At 40.7% G+C, this 19,778-nt stretch overlaps 1 protein-coding gene across 1 annotated transcript; it reads left to right on the forward strand.

Moving 5' to 3' along the window:
* The first annotated feature begins 720 nt into the window (after window positions 1-720).
* LOC139386618 (uncharacterized) lies at window positions 721-8,062 on the forward strand. The gene is made up of 10 exons (XM_071132344.1): window positions 721-897; window positions 2,994-3,076; window positions 3,161-3,330; window positions 3,465-3,546; window positions 3,618-3,723; window positions 3,927-4,293; window positions 4,394-4,532; window positions 4,743-4,854; window positions 6,889-6,964; window positions 7,077-8,062. Exons 2-10 carry the CDS (start codon window positions 3,001-3,003, stop codon window positions 7,164-7,166), a joined length of 1,218 nt encoding a protein of 405 aa, XP_070988445.1. The 5' UTR covers window positions 721-897; window positions 2,994-3,000; the 3' UTR covers window positions 7,167-8,062.
* The last annotated feature ends 11,716 nt before the right edge of the window (window positions 8,063-19,778 follow it).

Consider the following 19,778-nt stretch of genomic DNA (forward strand, 5'->3'; position numbering starts at 1 on the left):
CAAAAATGTCTAAAAACCTGTTTCGCTTTGTCAAGTGTGGGGTATTATGTGTAGATTGCTGAGAAAAAAAGTTATATTTAATCAGTTGTGGAACAAGGCTGTAACGTAACAAAATGTGGATAAAGGGAAGGGGTCTGAATACTTTCCGAAGGCACTGTATATTGGATAGATGTCTGTTGAGGATACAGATGAAAGAAATGCAAAAAGTGTCCCATTTTTTCTGAATTCACTCAAATAAAAGTACTAATAACAGTACTAATAACAGTACTACAAGAAAAAAGGAACAGGATATAGTACTATAAGAACAAGGACTTAGTAGCAATAGTTTAGTACCAATAGTTTAGATTTTCTCCTGTCAGCCTAATAAATAGGCACATCACCCTACTTGTATTGAATTTAAAACAAGCATTGCTATTGATCATATCTGAGATCATATCCACCTGGCTGAATTCCCCTAAGGTCATTTTGCATCGTTCTTCCTCCCTTCCTTGAAGAAGCCATTAGCCACTGACCTGATATAGCTGGATAGGTGAAAGCAAAGGGCTACGTAGGCTACATTATGGATCTTGGTGAAAAAAGTATGAATTCCATAGGTCGAGGGTTGGGCTAAATGCGGAAGACACACTCTGGTTGAATGCATTCAGTTGTGCAACTGACTAGGCATGCCCTTCCCCTTTCCTATCATATCAGAGCATTTAGTAAGTAGGCTTGGCCTTCTTCAAGGAGAGGAAGAAAGGCCCTGAGTGGCTGCTGTAGTTTCCTGTGTGTCAGACTTCCAGTAATGATTAGTGTCACTTTTACCTCCCCATGCCGTCACAGTGTGTGTCAACACGCTTTCTTCTGACACTTAACGGCATCAAGACCAAACCAAGGAGAATATTCAGCGAAACACAAGAGGTATGTTACTTTTATCCTGATATAATGAGACCAAAATGTTGAACCTCTTTCCTACCTCTATTAAAATTTAAGACAAACACATTTTTTGTGCTTTGAAGTTTTGACGTGTCCAATGTTAAGGGGCCAATTTAGTATTTGTGTTTCTCAACTATCTTAAACCCATGAGTGTATAATACAGTTACCCCTAGGCACTGATCCAAGATCAGTCTGGTAGGTACCCACCTAATGGATATTGTGAGGATTTGATGTTGTTAAGCTGGTCCTAGATGTATACCTCAGAAAACCTCTACAGCAGCTATAAAGCCCAGGGAATGACATGATTCAAAAAACTACTCCAGGCTACATTAGAATGTCTAAAACCTGATGGAAAGTATGTAGAACAAAAAATACTAAATATGTGGCCCTCTGTTGAATTTTGAAGTCCTAATGTGTCTTGAGTTGTTGCCTATCCGTGATGTAGAAGGACAGTTACATTTTTTTTTTCAATTGCTTTGGTGCAATTTCACAATAATGTGATACATTTTCACAACTCTTGGTACAAAATTCAAAACTCTAAGCACATTGTTAAGTACAACACACAAAATCATACATTCACCTTTTCTCCAAAATGAATCAGTGTTTTATCTAGAAATATATTTCACATTGCAATACATGTTCATATAAAGTAGTTGCCTTTCACAATGCAACGCTCACATTCATTTGAATATGATTCTTGTCTCATTTGCTAAGTACATTTTACGGTTACTTAATCTCACTGCTCTTAATTGATAATCACTTAACGATTTGTTAAAACTATAGATTTTAAACTGGTTTTCCAACTAAAGATTTTGATAACTACATAATGAAAATGTATGTCTAAAGTAGAAGCATATAAAGTATGATATATACTGTAATGTATTATTATGATTATGACTATTATGAATTTACTTCACAGTAAAAATATATAAAAATAATAATCTGATATTGAAAATAATATACTGTATGTAACAAATGCATCCCCTATACAGTAAACCTGCATCCAAGAGGAAGTTGCTGGGAGTCTTTTTGATACAGTACTGTAATACATGTCCCATTCACATAGCAGACTATTTTATACAAAGTGACACACATTTTCATATGTGACCCATGTGGGAATCAAGTTTACAACTCTGGTGTTGCTAGTGCCATGCTCTTATGAACTGAGTCACATACAAGACCACTACAATACATAAGTACAATATAATACTGTAAAATACAATACAAGATTACAATAAAATACTGTCAAAAACAATACATGGTTACAATACATGGTTACAATACAGGTGAAGATGTTTGTTTGCCATCCTCATTAGCATACCGCCCTCCTCCAAAAGTTTTCCACCAGGTGTGTGAATAATGAGGACATTTAATGCGTGGTCGATGAGAACCTATGGCCAAAAGCTCAAGATAGGCTTAATGCAAACTACTGCCTGCTAAACATTATGTTTATTTAATTTGATTACAGTACACCTATGATGGAATAATATCTGAACAACACATTTATTTTTTTGCATCAATGATTGTGAAAAATGTCTTCAATAATCACACCTTTGCAAGGATGGAAATGTTATGTTCAGTCAATTGTAATGGGAAGTGCAAGTATATTGTCTAATATGAAAACAGTGTAATGTATTGTCATTTAATGTATTGTAGCATATTGCAATCAAAGGGATATTTTGAAACATGTATCGTGACTTTTTTTGCTATTGGATTAATTGGCTGTTAGAACAAGTACATTGAGAAGATATCATTATGTTGTGCTTTGGTGATTAAATCAATGTTTTCATGGTATTTCACAGTAAACTTATATTTTGGATCAATGTTTGTGTGATGAAAGAGGTCTTCAAAAAAAATGAATGCACAGGAAAAAATGGAATATGAGACTTGCTGCGTTACAAGTGTTACCAGTTTGGGGTTTTGCACTAGAAGTTGTGAAAATTCACCTCACACTTGTGAAAATAGCACCAAACCAATAAAAAAACGAACTCTATGACCATATAAGCTCATCAGGTCTAAGTGAAACTGCTGAAGTGGTCATGTTTTTACCATGGTGTTATATCTGTGTGTTTCTCTCCCAGGTTTGCAATGGTGCAATGTCTGGTGTTCACACTGCTCTGGGTCTGTGCTGTGGCACTGCATTCCCATGGGAGTACAGAGAGAGGTGAGTGATGAATGTGTGTTTGATCAATATCGATCTTCAATGTGTTTACCCAGCCTAACTGAGTTCTGTGTCTGTGTATGACAGTATCTCAAACGACTGAGCCAAGTGTCTCTAGGAGCACAGACCCGACGGCTGAGACAGTTACTTTAGGACCAGTTGAGACCCAAAGCCCTGATACACACACAGACCAGAGCATAGAAGAAGAACAAGAACCACTTCCCTCAGACCCCTGTGAGGATGATGAGTTGGATAAGGTGAGAGCCTTACCATAATCTGAGGCCTGTCTTAAAACAGTTCAGATTTACAGATTCTCTCCTTTTTCTTTCTTTCTTTCTTTCTTTCTTTCTTTCTTTCTTTCTTTCTTTCTTTCTTTCTTTCTTTCTCTCAGAGGGTGTACCAGAGGGATTCTCATGGTGTTATGCAGCTGGTTCAGGGAGAGGACTACAAAAACACTTGCAACCTATCAGACAGTAAGACACATGCACAAAGACACACTCACACAGGTGCACACGCATACACACACACTGAATCCTGTCTGTAGCTCCAGGTGAACAGGCCCACTGTCTTATCTACCCTACCAATCAACTCAACTGCTCCTGGAATTTCCATGGTCTCCCTAACGACAGCCAATTCTACGCCTCCGTCTTGTAAGCCCTTCCAACAATATCCAAGAAAATAAAAAGTATTAACAATAGTAATAGTACAATCTTGTCAATTCATAGGTTATTACTGTGTAATTACCATTTTACTGTATAATCTCATTTTAGTACATGACACCAACCCTCAATCAAGGTGTTTGCTTTAAGCGCTGCTGTGTGTGGGTGTGTGTATGTGTATGTTTGAATATCAGTGTGTGTAAGAAAACTGAGAGAATCTCCAGTGTGGACTGTGTCACTGAGGCCATAGGAGGCCAAGGAGCCCAGGGAGGGACTGGAAAGGCTGACCGTGTGGTTGGAAATGTGTCTACTGGGTGCCAAGGCAGTGTGGACAACAGCGCCACCTCGGTGATCCTGACTTTCAACGTGTTATGCTCTGACGTGTGGGGCATCTACACCCATAAATACCAGACCAAAGATATTGATGTGCTGCGCCCGCCCCCCGACATCAACCCAGCCTGGGTCAGAGAGGGGGTTCTGCTGGTGCAGTGGGGTCTCCCATCCAGCCGGTCAAGCAACAAATCCAGCTGCTTCCACTACCAGCTACAGATCAATGGCCAGGTAATTCTACCAGAAAAAGAGAGAGAGAGACAGTTGTGTGTGTGTGTGTTTAGCAGTGGCCCCATGTGTTAAGAGGCTGTGTGTATATGTGTATTTTAAGGTGAGGGACTTTAAGGATTTACTGACATACAATGAGACCAACTTAGACCCCACACATTCACACGATGTGAAGATGAGGGTGAGGAAGAGTAAAACCTGCAGAGGATCTCAACACTGGAGCAGCTGGAGCAACACCACCAGTGAGTCTGCAGTCATCAATATTGTAATCATATCTGCTTGTCAAACTCAACGTGCTAACTGAAGCAAAAACAATGCCAGTAACATAGAAAATATCAAAATAATAAAATGTGAGAACCACTGAATGCTTTACGGTGCTAAAAAACACATTTCACTGTCTTTTTCCATCTGCTTGTTATGTTTACACCATTGTGTGTGTGTGTGTGTGTCAGAGGTGGCCCCGTTTGAATTTCCCAATCAGCTGAACTCTCTGGTGGTCGTTGGCATCGCTCTGGGAATACCCATGATCCTCCTGTCTCTGCTGCTGCTGATTCGACTCCAAAGGTATTCTGTTGGATTCATGGAATTTTATTCAGACGGAGGGAGAGAGAGAGAAATGGAGAGATGAAGAGAGCAGGAACTGGAGAGAGAGAGAGAAAGGGAGAGACTGAAGGTGAAACATTGAGAAATTGACAGGAGTGAGAAAGATACAGAAAGTGAGAGAGAAAGTGAGAGATGGAGAGAGAAGGAAATTGAGGGGAGAGAACAGAGAGAAAACAGATACATTTACAAAAGAGAGAGAGAGAGAAAAAAAAGAGAGAAACAGACAGACCGAGAGAGAGACAAACAGACAGACCGAGAGAGAGAGAAACAGACAGACCGAGAGAGAGACAAACAGACAGACGAGAGAGAGAGAAACAGACAGACAGAGAAAGATAAACAAAGAGAAAAGATTAATAGAATAAGTATTTACGGAATAAGTACTGATGTGTTTAGTTTTAGTCTCTGACCACAGACCACACACATTTTCACTGTGAAACTGAACTTCCTTCAAACGAAAGGCGGAAAACACCTTTTATTCTTAGAAAACAACAGAAAGGGGAAAAACACATGATTCAGTGAATGCACAGTAACTGGCACAGTACCTCCACCCCCCAAAAATGACATGTCCGGACATTGAAAAATACATATTTTCCGGACATTGAAATCAGGTTAATTTTTGGTTCTTAATTAACGTTGAAAATGCTTACTTTCCAGATATTGAAAATATATATATTTTCCAGACTTTGAAAATATGCATCTTCCGGATGTTGAAATCAGGTGCATTTTTGGTTCTGAATGAAAGTTGAAAATATGTAATTTATAGACGTCTATGTTTAGGCAAAATCAAGACTGGTCCAGAACAGACAAAATCTGATTGATTTCAATGTCCGTGGACGTTGAAATCAAGGCCTGTCTGGAGCGCACCAAATCTGAACCAATCTGAACCGTTGGCGTTGGTCTGTGCTTATTGAGGTGTAGCCTACAGTGTTGCCTGAAATATTATTTTATGAATGCCCATCTATGTGGTAAGCCTACCATTTGTAAAACACCAAAAAAAGACATCTGGACAGGACCAAAATAAGACATCCAAAAGAATTTGGCTCGTGCTTACTGGGGTGTAGCCTACCATATCAGCCCAAATGGAATTTTATGAATGCCCATAAATGTGGTAGGCCCAGTTTGTAAAACAGGCCGTTGCATTGGCTTTATTAGTCCTGATTCCTGTGACTAATCAATTTGGCTATTTAAACTCTGAATATCAGCTGCCCAACTTTATCAGAGTTATCGTGAGCCTATTGGCAATGTGTTTACACAGCGGGAAATGCAGTAGTATTTTCTTTTTTCGCTATGATCAGCGTGTCAAGTTACGGATGAAACCACTGTGAAACCACTGATCATGACACTGGGGTGAAACACCTGGACAACAGTTGTGATTGTCCATTCCATGCTGTCCACTGCACTTTGACCTGTCCTATTTTAAGGATATGTTGTTTGTTAACATGACAGCACATTTTTTTCTGTAAAAAGTGTCCGTCTCATTACATTGTCATACATTTTATCTCCAGCCTGTAGGCTACAGAAAAGGCCACATACTCTTTCTACCATATCCCATATCTGCGAAATGATTTACGTTAGATAATTTTTTTGACGTTGGTAAAGCACCGGAACGATTTGTCTCTCCAACAGCACCCTGGAGAGGCATGCTGGGAATGGACAAGCTAAACATTTTGCATCCCTGCCTTTGACAAAGTGGGCACCGCTTATCACAGGGCGGCATCAGCGCTCACTTAAAAAGCCCATATGCCACTGGTTGAGAGAAATTGTCGTTTTCGGGCAGACTTATGTGAGGTTTTAAGTGTTGTTGTTGTGGTTTTAGGTGTGTCTTGGTCAGTTTAGCTCCAAAAATGCTGCACTCGCCACCCTGCTGCCATAGGCGGCAACCTAATCCTGCCTAATGAGCGGGCCGGCTGTGGCTATGGTATTAGTGGTGTTATTCCCTGGCTGCTGACTGACTGTGGTGTGTGTGTGTGTGTGCGACCGTGTCTGTGTTTTCAGGGAACGTCTGTTTCCCCACATCCCTGGTCCCCCACTGAAGATTAAACACCTCTTGGAGAGAGACGACCAGTTTCAGGTGAAAAAAACAAACACACACACAGCGACGAAACATTTGTTATGTTTACTATCATATGATAACCCCTCTCGTTGGGGCTAAAACAAAACTTTTCTCCCTTCGGTTTGTACAGTTTGTCCCTCAGGCCCTGCAGTCCAAATTTGTTGAGGAGATCACAGTGGTGGAGGAAGCTAAGGAAACACCTGTGAATTTGGCCAGTTAAACAAGATGGCCTGTTTAAAGCCCAATCATCCTAATCCCCTAGACTGTAAGGGCCGATCTGTAAGGAGGATCCCCTTAGCAGATGCAGTCATTACCATTTGTTAATACCTATCCAATCCTTTCAAGAGTGGATGCTACTTATTGACATGCATTGTTCTTACATGCTTATTAGTGTCTACTCAATGAATTGTTCTAATGTGCTCAGCTTCTACCAGTGTTGTAGTTCTCAAGACCGAGACCAGTCCAGTCTTGAGACCACATATTGGTCTTGTCTTGGTGTCAGCTACATTCGTACTTGGTCTTGACTCGGTCTCAGACAGTGAGGACTTTCTTGAAACATTATCTTAACAACCTTTATCTATTATAGACATGTTTACGCAGTGGTGAACCTATAGGACTTCAGTGTGTGACAGGTTAGTACAGACGAGTGGAGTAAAAACACTCAAACATATAAACTCCTTTCTTGAAACATTATCTTAACAACCTTTATCTATTATAGACATGTTTACGCAGTGGTGAACCTATAGGTCTTCAGTGTGTGACAGGTTAGTACAGTGGTGAACCTATAGGACTTCAGTGTTGGTGATTCTGAAAGGACAGCAACCGTAATACCAGACACTCATGTAGGAGAGTGCACTTTTTGTGAAACACAAAGGGACAGTGGTGTAGTGGAGTATACGCAGGTATTTTTTCAGTGGGCATTGCCTATACTCACTTAATCCTATTGATGCGTATCAAAGTAGTGTAGTGGAGGCAGTGGCGACCCGTCATTAAGGGCAGTTCTTCAGTCCCACCTGTTTAGCAGGGGGTGTGCCTGTTTTGTATGTTATTTTGTCATTAATATGTGTCACATATCAGTTTGAAAAAAATGATTTAGTTAATAAAGCTTCATACAAACATGGTATTTATTTTCTTTCTTGAGTGAGGCAGCTCCAAAATGCAGATGTTTCCACTTAGTTCAGTGCTTTCTGTGGTGGTAGGGCAGCCAGCGGAAAATACTGAGCGTAGGAGTTGAAAGTATGACTCAGTGTTCTGTCACTCATGGGGACACTACGTCACGGCAAAATTCAAGCCCCTTGGGTGCTGCCATAGAGTTACATTAGAAGTGCCCATCCAATAAGGCTCAAGGTCATTGGCCACAGATAAAATGATGTCAAATCATGTTATATCTACCATAGCTTTGATTGGATGGATCATGTCAACATCATACTTTCTAAATCTTAGCTAGTAAGCTAGCAGTCATGATCATGAATCTAGTTAGCAATCTACAGGCAAATCCTTTTCAATCCTTGTCATGGGAAGAGAAATTGTGAAGAGAAATTATAGATAAAACGTATATAGTGCTCATCGGTCATTGGACATAAACATTACACAAGAAGTTGTAAATTGTAAATTCAACGATGAGTGGTTTGGAAGGAATCAGTGGCTAACTGCAAGCATTGCAAAGCAATCACTACCCTGCTATTCAGTGGAGTGGGTTTAAGGGTCGCTTTTCCAAGCTTATTTGGTATTTGGTATTTTATTATGATCCCCATTAGCTGTTGCAAAAGCAGCAGCTACTCTTCCTGGGGTCCACACTAAACATGAAACATAATACAGAATGATATGCAGTAAGACAGAACAGCATTAGACAAGAACAGCTCAAGAACAGAACTACATTTTTAAAAAGACACATGTACCCTACATATCAATGCATACACACACTATCTAGGTCAAATAGGGGAGAGGCGTTGTGCCGCGAGGTGTCGCTCTATCTGTTTTTGGAAACCAAGTTTGCTGTTTGAGCCATATTAGATGGAAGGAAGTTCCATGCAAAAAGGGCTCTATATAATGCTGTAAGTTTTCTTGAATTTGTTCTGGATTTGGGGACTATGAAAAGACCCCTGTTGGCATGTCTGGTGGGATAAGTGTGTGTGTCGGAGGTGTAAGTTGACTATGCAAATAATTTGGGATTTCAACACATGAATGTTTCTTATAAAAAGAAGAAGTGATGCAGTCAGTCTCTCCTCAACTCTTAGCCAAGAGACACTGACATGCATAGTATTAATATCAGCCCTCTGATTACAATTAAGAGCAAAACGTGCCGCTCTGTTTTGGGCCAGCAGCAGCTTAACTAGCTCTTTCCTTGCAGCACTGGACCACACGACTGGACAATAATCAAGGTTAGACAAAACTAGAGCCTGCAGAACTTGCTTTTTGGAGTGTGCTGTCAAAAAAGCAGAGCATCTCTTTATTACGGGTAGACCTCTCCCCATCTTTGCAATTAGGTGCTGGCTTAAGGCTTAAAAGGATAAACATTCAACATTGGCCATCCTGTCAATCAAGCATGACTTCTGCCGCTTTCAAATCAACTGGAATCTCAGAATTAGGAAATCTCAGACTTCAGTGACTTCAAGACAACTGGGAACTCGGAAAAAATACAATTTGAACGGTCATCCAACTTGTAATTCCAAGTCAGGCACTCTGGCCTCTTTCTAGAGCTCCGACCTGAAGATCACTGACGTCATGATTCAACCTTGTTTTTCTCCGAGTTCCTAGCTGTCTTGAAAGCACCATAAATCCTGAGAATGACAGACTTTGATGACAAAGTTTGATGACAAAATTTGCCCACGAAGGACCGCCGCACCACCTTTGTTCAAGTGAGCACAGCACAACAAGGTGAGTCCAAAAATGTATTGTACGCTGCTGCATAAATTATGTAATATGCCAGGGAGATATGTATATTGTAGTTATTAAAGAAATATTAAGTGTATGTTATGTACAGTGCCTTGCGAAAGTATTCGGCCCCCTTGAACTTTGCGACCTTTTGCCACATTTCAGGCTTCAAACATAAAGATATAAAACTGTATTTTTTTGTGAAGAATCAACAACAAGTGGGACACAATCATGAAGTGGAACGACATTTATTGGATATTTCAAACTTTTTTAACAAATCAAAAACTGAAAAATTGGGCGTGCAAAATTATTCAGCCCCCTTAAGTTAATACTTTGTAGCGCCACCTTTTGCTGAGATTACAGCTGTAAGTCGCTTGGGGTATGTCTCTATCAGTTTTGCACATCGAGAGACTGACATTTTTTCCCATTCCTCCTTGCAAAACAGCTCGAGCTCAGTGAGGTTGGATGGAGAGCATTTGTGAACAGCAGTTTTCAGTTCTTTCCACAGATTCTCGATTGGATTCAGGTCTGGACTTTGACTTGGCCATTCTAACACCTGGATATGTTTATTTTTGAACTATTCCATTGTAGAATTTGCTTTATGTTTTGGATCATTGTCTTGTTGGAAGACAAATCTCCGTCCCAGTCTCAGGTCTTTTGCAGACTCCATCAGGTTTTCTTCCAGAATGGTCCAGTATTTGGCTCCATCCATCTTCCCATCAATTTTAACCATCTTCCCTGTCCCTGCTGAAGAAAAGCAGGCCCAAACATGATGCTGCCACCACCATGTTTGACAGTGGGGATGGTGTGTTCAGCTGTGTTGCTTTTACGCCAAACATAACGTTTTGCATTGTTGCCAAAAAGTTCAATTTTGGTTTCATCTGACCAGAGCACCTTCTTCCACATGTTTGGTGTGTCTCCCAGGTGGCTTGTGGCAAACTTTAAACTACACTTTTTATGGATATCTTTAAGAAATGGCTTTCTTCTTGCCACTCTTCCATAAAGGCCAGATTTGTGCAATATACATAGGATTGTTGTCCTATGGACAGAGTCTCCCACCTCAGCTGTAGATCTCTGCAGTTCATCCAGAGTGATCATGGGCCTCTTGGCTGCATCTCTGATCAGTCTTCTCCTTGTATGAGCTGAAAGTTTAGAGGGACGGCCAGGTCTTGGTAGATTTGCAGTGGTCTGATACTCCTTCCATTTCAATATTATCGCTTGCACAGTGCTCTTTGGGATGTTTAAAGCTTGGGAAATCTTTTTGTATCCAAATCCGGCTTTAAACTTCACAACAGTATCTCGGACCTGCCTGGTGTGTTGCTTGTTCTTCATGATGCTCTCTGCGCTTTTAACGGACCTCTGAGACTATCACAGTGCAGGTGCATTTATACGGAGACTTGATTACACACAGGTGGATTGTATTTATCATCATTAGTCATTTAGGTCAACATTGGATCATTCAGAGATCCTCACTGAACTTCTGGAGAGAGTTTGCTGCACTGAAAGTAAAGGGGCTGAATAATTTTGCACGCCCAATTTTTCAGTTTTTGATTTGTTAAAAAAGTTTGAAATATCCAATAAATGTCGTTCCACTTCATGATTGTGTCCCACTTGTTGTTGATTCTTCACAAAAAATACAGTTTTATATATTTATGTTTGAAGCCTGAAATGTGGCAAAAGGTCGCAAAGTTCAAGGGGGCCGAATACTTTCGCAAGGCACTGTAGTAAGCTGTTTGCAGCCCATGTGCCTCACACTTTCCCCTCATAACTTAGCATACTCTTCTGACCTGGTGGTGCACATGTAGCCTATAGCCTGTTTTAGAGAAATGCCATCATCGAATATTGTAAGAGCTTTCATTGTCTGCTTATATGTCCCCTTTATGTATCCTACAGTTCTGACTTGGTGTACAGGGAGAATACTGTAAGAACAGCCAATGTTCTGAATTCTGTCGCTGTACATTTCAAAAGTGCTGAACAAATAATTATATTGACTACGGCCGTCCTAGTTCGCTCATTATTGTCTTAATCGAAATTACGAATTGCCTCTTATTTGTTCGTTGTCCCTTTATGCCATAGTTTGTACATCTCAATTGTCAGTAGAAACCACATTTGTTTAAATTAAGCAAGTCAGCATATCAGCATATCAGGTATGTTTTTTTTAAAGGCAGTAAATGAGGCTGAATGAACTGTTTCGCTTCCAGACAAAGCTCTGCTGATAGCCAGGTGTAGCAGTGTGAAATGTAGGGGAAGGGTTGTAGAGAATCAAAGGACCATGAATATAATAAGAAACATTAGGAGCTGGTTTAAGGCCTGTAGCGATGTCAGGTTAGAACAAGAATAAGGTGGATGTCCAGGTTAAGAGGAGTTTAATGGAAGAAGATATCCACATTCACACACACATCGCACACACATCTGACCACTTATGGTTCAGATAACTGAGAATTAGGTCCAGTGTCATGACTGTCTTGTGAGGCTCCAAATAGATAAGGCTTGCAATTAATGACTGCAACCAGACCCCCTCTCACCCGCAGAGGGTGAGGAGGAAGGGAACTGGTAGAGGTTAACAACTCATGTTCTGTTGTAAAACAAGGACAGAATATTCAGCTCTCCCTCTCCAATGTTCACCAGAGGAATGTATTTTGTTTCAACAGACCTCTTCCAGCTGAAACTCTAACACGCTCTAAAGTGAATTATGGAACAATATTTCTAACATAGAACGTGGGGAATGCTCAGAGGCGATCTATAGAACACTAATGTAATTTAGTTTGTTATTTTGTGATGTCATTAAAAATGTTGAAATGAAATATGAACAATTATTAACGTGCTTTTGTGAGGGACATGATTTTAGGAACCATACGAGATAATTGTTTTACATAAACGTTGCACAGTGACAAGCTACGCCCCTGAGTGAGGTCCGAGTGCGTGTCAGTCTCACGGAACCATCCTTTTGAACAAACTATATATATATAAAATGATGGGTTAAGAACTAACATATTAGACCAGAGAGCTGTAGAGCTGCAGCTTTACGTTTAAAATCTCATCACGAGGTAGAGACTCGATAAACTCACCTCCCGGAAAATCACTGGTACGGCTGATTAGCTGTCCTAAGTAAAGTATCTTTGAAAGTGAATTTAAGTGGGACCATTCTACTATTCTATTCAAACCATTGTATTACACTACTCTCAACACCCCACTGGGAACCATCGACACGGCTGGCTAGCCTATCTTCAAAGAAGCATCTTCCAGAGCGAATGGAAGGAGAATAAGCTCTGTAGTTCTGTTCGGGACTACATGACAAGTCACTGGATACCGGACAACTGCAGAGAACAACAGTAGAAGACTTGTTGGAACCATTTTTGGACAATCAGAGCCTTACAAGCATGCCATGAAAAAGCCCAACCCCCTCTCCAAGGCGGCCTGGTTCCAAGAGAGCTACACGGCAAGCGGGCGGCAGTTCGTTTGCAAAGTATAGGATTACTGTAATTGAGAGTATTTTCTAAATGTACCAATGTTAATGTCTCTGTCCCTCTCTTGCCCTCTCCATGTCTTTTGTAACAAGCAGCAATATTGTTGTCAGTCCGCTAGGGACCTGTTTTAAACGCATTAAGTGTGTATGCATAACGGAAATGTTGGGAGTCAAGAAGCAAGGGCAGGGGGTGAGTTTAATAATACAATAAACATAGAATGATACAAAACGAGAGTAGCGTCTGGACATGAAACACCTAACTAATACTGCCTGGGGAATGAACCAAAGGGAGTGACACATATAGGGGAGGTAATCAATGAAGTGATGGAGTCCAGGTGAGTCTCATAATGAGGCACAGGTGTGCGTAACAATGGAGCCAGGTGTGCGTAATGATGGTTGTCAGAGCCAGTGATCAGTAATCCGGCGACGTCGAGCGTCGGAGAGGGGGAGCGGGAGTAGACGTGACACTATGTTTATCCAATGTTACCATTTAATTAGCTAGAAAATAAATAATTAAACCAATTTGTGTAGTACTGAATCATAAGTAAGGCTCAGGTTTTTGAAGAAGCAAGGAGGTTACAGCTGTTCAGAATGATGATATGATACGAGGTTATGATTAATAAGTTGACTGTTTATAGATGCGATAGGTAAAGATAGGTAAAGAAGGCCTTCAGAGTTTAATTCGGGAGATGGTAACTCTTTAAAGGACCGTTCCCGTGGTGCCCCAGATCATAATTAGGTAATTGTTACATGATTAATTTAATCAGGTAACAATGAAACATATTTAGGTAATTAAATAAATAACCGAATTCAGATTAAAGTCAAGTCACGACACCAGTGAGAGCTGACATGAACTATGGTTCTGAAAGGAAAGAGGAGAAAGAAAAGTTAGGCTATAGCACTGCTATAATATGAATGACATTGCTGTATAAGCTAGCACAGGCAAGTATATAACAGCAAGGGCTATACACTACAGCAGACATAAGGCCTAGTCACATGACAATAGCAGTGGTGTTCAATACTTACTTAAAAATACTGCTAATGTCATTTTTGGGGGTACTTTACTCCCATACTTTACTATTTATATTTTTCACAACTTTTACTTTTACTCCACTGATTTCCTAAAGAAAATAATGTACTTTTTACTCCATACATTTTCCCTGACATCCAAAAGTACTCGTTAAATTTTTTATGCTTAGCAGGGCAGGAACAAGGTCCAATTCCTGCACTTATCAAGAGAACATCCCTGGTCATCCCTACTGGCTCTGATCTGGCAGACTCACTAAAGCAAATGCTTTGTTTGTTGGAGTGTGCCCCTGGCTATCCGTACATCTTAAAAACAAGAAAATGGTGCCGTCTGGTTTTCTTAATATAAGACATTTGAAATGATTTATACTTTTACTTTTGATAAGTATATTTTAGCAATTACATGTATTTTTGATACTTAAGTATATTTAAAACCAAATACTTTTAGACTTTTATTCAAGTATGTTTTTCTGGGTGACTTTCACTTTTACTTGAGTCATGTTCTTTAAGGGGTCTTTACTTTTACTCAAATATGACCATTGGGTACTTTTTCCACCACAGGGAAATAGACTAAACAGCCTTTTGGACTTCGACACATCAAACTCAGGAAAATGTGGTCAAATTAACATCAAAGTAATGCGGGAATGTATACATAATATAATTATAATGAGCATACGTGATATATATAGAATAGAAAATAGCCTATCACCATAAATGAGCGATGCTAATAAATGGCTAATCGCTAACAGTCATGCTAAATGGCTTATGCATTCCAATGCAAATACAATCAGTAGTGCTAACGCTGGCGGGAGGGCAGGCTAGCTAACAAGCTCAACACACGGTAATTATACATAATACCCAACAAAACTTGGATCCAAATAATATGACACAGATCTCAAGGCACTTAGGTTCAGATGCCCGCACAATTAAACATCAGACATACAGGGATTCAGTCCACTGGAGGAAAAGTTCAGCAGGAGGGAAAAACTGTAGCAGTGCTCATCAGGATGGGGAAAGCACGTTTTTGACCACACAGCGTGCTGGGGCCATAGACTAACTGAAACTGAAGTTCCAGGAATCAAGGCCACTGACAGGCTGAAGTTGATGTGGTAATAAGTATTTGGTGTGACCTTGACTAATAAGACACTAACAAAAGTTGGGGTCCTCTGAATGGGAGATTAAACTGCCAGACTAGATCTAACCTGAAGGGGAGGCTAGAATCAGCTGACTTGAAGCTGACAGTTTTAACATAATGGTAAGGTGTTGGGACAGCTTTATGTAGGCCATAACAGTTTATGGGCTCCGTTTATCACTGTTATAGTGCAATTAATGTATTGTTTGGTGTTGTGTAGTGGCTTTGCTGACATGCAACAATATTTTTTTGTTTGTTTATACGACTTATCAATTATGTAGTACAATAGAGAAATCATGCACAAAGTAGTCTACACAATCGCAAAGCACATGAAATATATTAATGTGCGCTCCGCACACAGCCTAGTTTCAGCTGAATATAATCTGCAGGCAGCAAGAGTGTGCAGCTCTCAAATGGTTTTAGCATGAAGCAGCTCACAAAAGAATGACATCGGTAGCCGGTAGGGTAGGAAAGACGATTCAACGTATGATATCTAACGGTAAATGCTAACTAAGGCAACAATAGGTATGCAAACCAGGTATTTAAAAAGTTTAGTCCGAGTGTTGGTTAGTAGGCTATTTGTGATGCGCAAGTACTGGCCCGGGTGTACAGAGGCCCACCCATTGGGGAGCCAGGTCCTGACAGGCCCACCCAATCAGATTGATGTGGTTTAAGCATTGTTGTGGACTTATACCATCACATTTTTGTATTTTTTCTATTTATAAAACAAGTGATTTTGAGAGCAAACACCTGCAAAATCTATAGGAAAACTCATAAAAAAAAACTGGAAAACAGGATTTTTCACACAGGTTGCCTTTCCTTTGAAGGGCTGGCCATTTAGATTTTTTTTGCACCACTACACCACTGCATAGGGCAGATGGAAAGACAGAAATCACACACAGCATGAAGTTAAAGCAGTTTCCCAACCGGGGGTAAGCGTACCCCTAGGGGTACAAAAATGCATAACAAAAATATTGGGAAAAATATATCTATTTTTAATTATATTTAATAACATTTTAATAGGCAGGAAACATTTACTGAGGTCACTAGTGTGAATTCTGTAGTTATTTTAGATTTATAGGCCTACTTTTTGACTTTACTAGCCTCTGCCCACCCGCTCGTCGGCTCAATGTTTGATCCTCTGCTTGCGCCAAGTGCAAGTTTTCCATTGCTTCGCGAACTACAGTGCCTGCTGCTGTTTTCCTCACAGAAACTATGAATGATAAGACAGTAGCTGATGCACTGAAGACTGTACCATTGTCAAATACCATGGTGGGCCGTAGGATCTATGACATGGGCATGGATATTGTTAATCAATTGGTGAAAGAATTATAATAATTGGACAAACCAACTGATGTCAGTAGGGAAGCCCAGTTGATTGTGTTTGTTCGATACAGAGACATTTCGGAAATGAATGAGCACATTTTGTTCTGCAAGAAGCTAACGGGGAGAACTAATCCTGTGTTCATGTGTGCATGGATCGTGCTGCATCAATGCCTGGGAGAGTGAAATGATTACTTACCCACATAAAGAAGATAAATCCCACTTTATCATTCACAGAGAGGCATTGGCCAGCAAGATAATGAGTCCTGAGTTACATGATGTTTTGAATGACGCAGTGAAAATGATTAACTTTATCATGTCCAGGCCTTTGATTCACAGACTGTTTGAAAGGCTGTGGCTAGACAGTGGTACTGAGCACCAGCAGCTGCTGCTTCACACCGACATCCGTTTGCTATCCAGAGAGAAAGTAAGTGAAGAAAGGGATTTTCTGTCTGAGCACTCACACCCCCTTGTGGTTGTATTCGAGGACAGACTGAGGAGCACGCCTTGCCTATCGTGCTGATGTGTGCAGCAAACTGAACAACCTGAATCTAACTCTGCAAGGTAAAGACACACACATTCTAAACATGTACGAAAAAGTGTGTGGATTTATGAAGAAGATCAAACTCTGGGAGAGGAAATGTGAAGATGGGGAAGGAAGTTGTTTCCAGCAGCTTGACACCTAATGTTTTACAGTGCTCCGATGGTGCAAATAGTAATCAAATCGAATCAAAATCAAATCAAAGTTCATTTGTCACGTGTGCCAAATACAACACCTCATAGTGAAATGCTTACTTACAAGCCCTAACCAACAGAGCATTTTTTAAGTAAAAAATAGGTATTAGATAAACAATAGATGAGAGAAAAAAAAAATAAAAAAATGAAAATAACAGTAGCGAGGCTATATACAGGTGGTACCGGTACAGAGTCAATGTGCGGGGGCACCGGTTAGTCAGGCTAATTGAGGTAATATGTACATGTAAGTATAGTTAAAGTGACTATGCATAGATGATAAGCAGAAAGTAGCAGCAGCGTAAAATAGTGGTTGGCGAAGGGGGGGGGTCTTAGACCATTTTTAGGGCCTTCCTCTGACACCGCCTGGTGTAGAGGTCCTGGATGGCAGGCAGCTTAGCCCCAGTGATGTACTGGGCCGTACGCAATACCCTCTGTAGTGCCTTGCGGTCGGAGGCCAAGCACTTGCCGTACCAGGCAGTGATGCAACCAGTAGGATGCTCTCACTGTTGCAGCTGAAGAACCTTTTGAGGATCTGAGGACCCATGACCCAAATCTTTTCAGTCTCCTGAGAGGGAATAGGTTGTCATCTCCTCTTCACGACTGTCTTGGTGTGTTTGGACCATTCTAGTTTGTTGGTGATGTGGACACCAAGGAACTTGAGGCTCTCAACCTGCTCCACTACATCCACATCGATGAGAATGGGGGCGTGCTCGGTCCTCCTTTTCCTGTAGTCCACAATCATCTCCTTTGTCTTGATTAGGTTGAGGGATAGGTTGTTATTCTAGCATCACCCGGCCAGGTCGGACCTTCCTAAAGGCTGTCTCATCGTTGTCGGTGATCAGGCCTACCACTGTCGTGTCGTCTGCAAACTTAATGATGGTGTAGGAGTCGTGCCTGGCCATGCAGTCGTGGGCGAACAGGGAGTACAGGAGGGGACTGAGCACGTACCCCTGAGGGGCTCCCGTCAGGCAGTTCAGGATGAAGTTGCAGAGGGAGGTGTTTATTCCCAGGATCCTTAGCTTAGTGATGAGCTTTGAGGGCACTATGGTGTTGAACGCTGAGCTAGTCAATGAATAGCATTCTCACATAGGTGTTCCTTTTGTCCAGGTGGGAAAGGACAGTGTGGAGTGCAATAGAGATTGCATCATCTGTGGATCTGTTTGAGCGGTATGCAAATTGGAGTGGGTCTAGGGTTTCTGGGGTAATGGTGTTAATGTGAGCCATGACCAGCCTTTCAAAGCACTTCATGGCTACGGACATGAGTGCTATGGGTCTGTAATCATTTAGGCAGGTTACCTTAGTGATCTTGGGCACAGGGACTATGGTGGTCTGCTTGAAGCATGTTGGCATTACAGACTTAATCAGGGACATGTTGAAAATGTCAGTGAAGACACCTGCCAGTTGGTCAGCACATGCCCGGAGCACACGTCCTGGTAATCCATCTGGCCCAGCGGCCTTGTGAATGTTGACCTGTTTAATCTTACTTCTACCCCCTCCTTTTTCGAACATTCTGTTAAAAATCGCGCAACTTTTCAGCGTCCTGCTACTCATGCCAGGAATATAGTATATGCATATGATTAGTATGTGTGGATAGAAAACACTCTGAAGTTTATAAAACTGGTTAAATCACGGCTGTGACTATAACAGATCGTGTGTTTCATTGAAAAACGCAAGAAAAACTGCTCTCTGAAAGCTAAAAATAATTTCCATAAGTCACTTCCACGAGTTGTTAAAAGAGAACAGAATTTAATATCGACCTGCCTGCAATTCATACAAATTCCACACGATGTCGCCATTGTCGTCATTTTCAATTGAATTAATTGTTGGAAAATCCATCTATCTGGCATCCATTTTCCCAGTCTTCACCCGGATGTAGTTGATGAAGACATTAGCAGCCATTGATTTGCAAGCGAAGACCTATTGAAAATACATCGCCCTGTAATCATTTTGATAGATTATAAACGTTTACTAATACCTAAAGTTGGATTACAAAAGGATTTCGAAGTGTTTTGTGAAAGTTTATCGTCGACTTTTTTAATTTAAAAAAATTACGCAGCGTTTAAAAACGATGTTTTTTTCTGAATGACACAGCTTCCATACAAAGCTATTTTGGGTATATATGGACCGATTTAAACGAAAAAAAAGACCCAATAGTGATGTTTATGGGGCATATAGGAGTGCCAAGAAAGAAGCTCGTCAAAGGTAATGAATGTTTTATATTTTATTTCTGCGTTTTGGGTAGCGCCGGCTACCGCAAAATCTGTTGTTTACGTGTC

Source organism: Oncorhynchus clarkii, chromosome 28 (genome assembly GCF_045791955.1).
Source record: "Oncorhynchus clarkii lewisi isolate Uvic-CL-2024 chromosome 28, UVic_Ocla_1.0, whole genome shotgun sequence".
Lineage (NCBI taxonomy): Eukaryota > Metazoa > Chordata > Actinopteri > Salmoniformes > Salmonidae > Oncorhynchus > Oncorhynchus clarkii.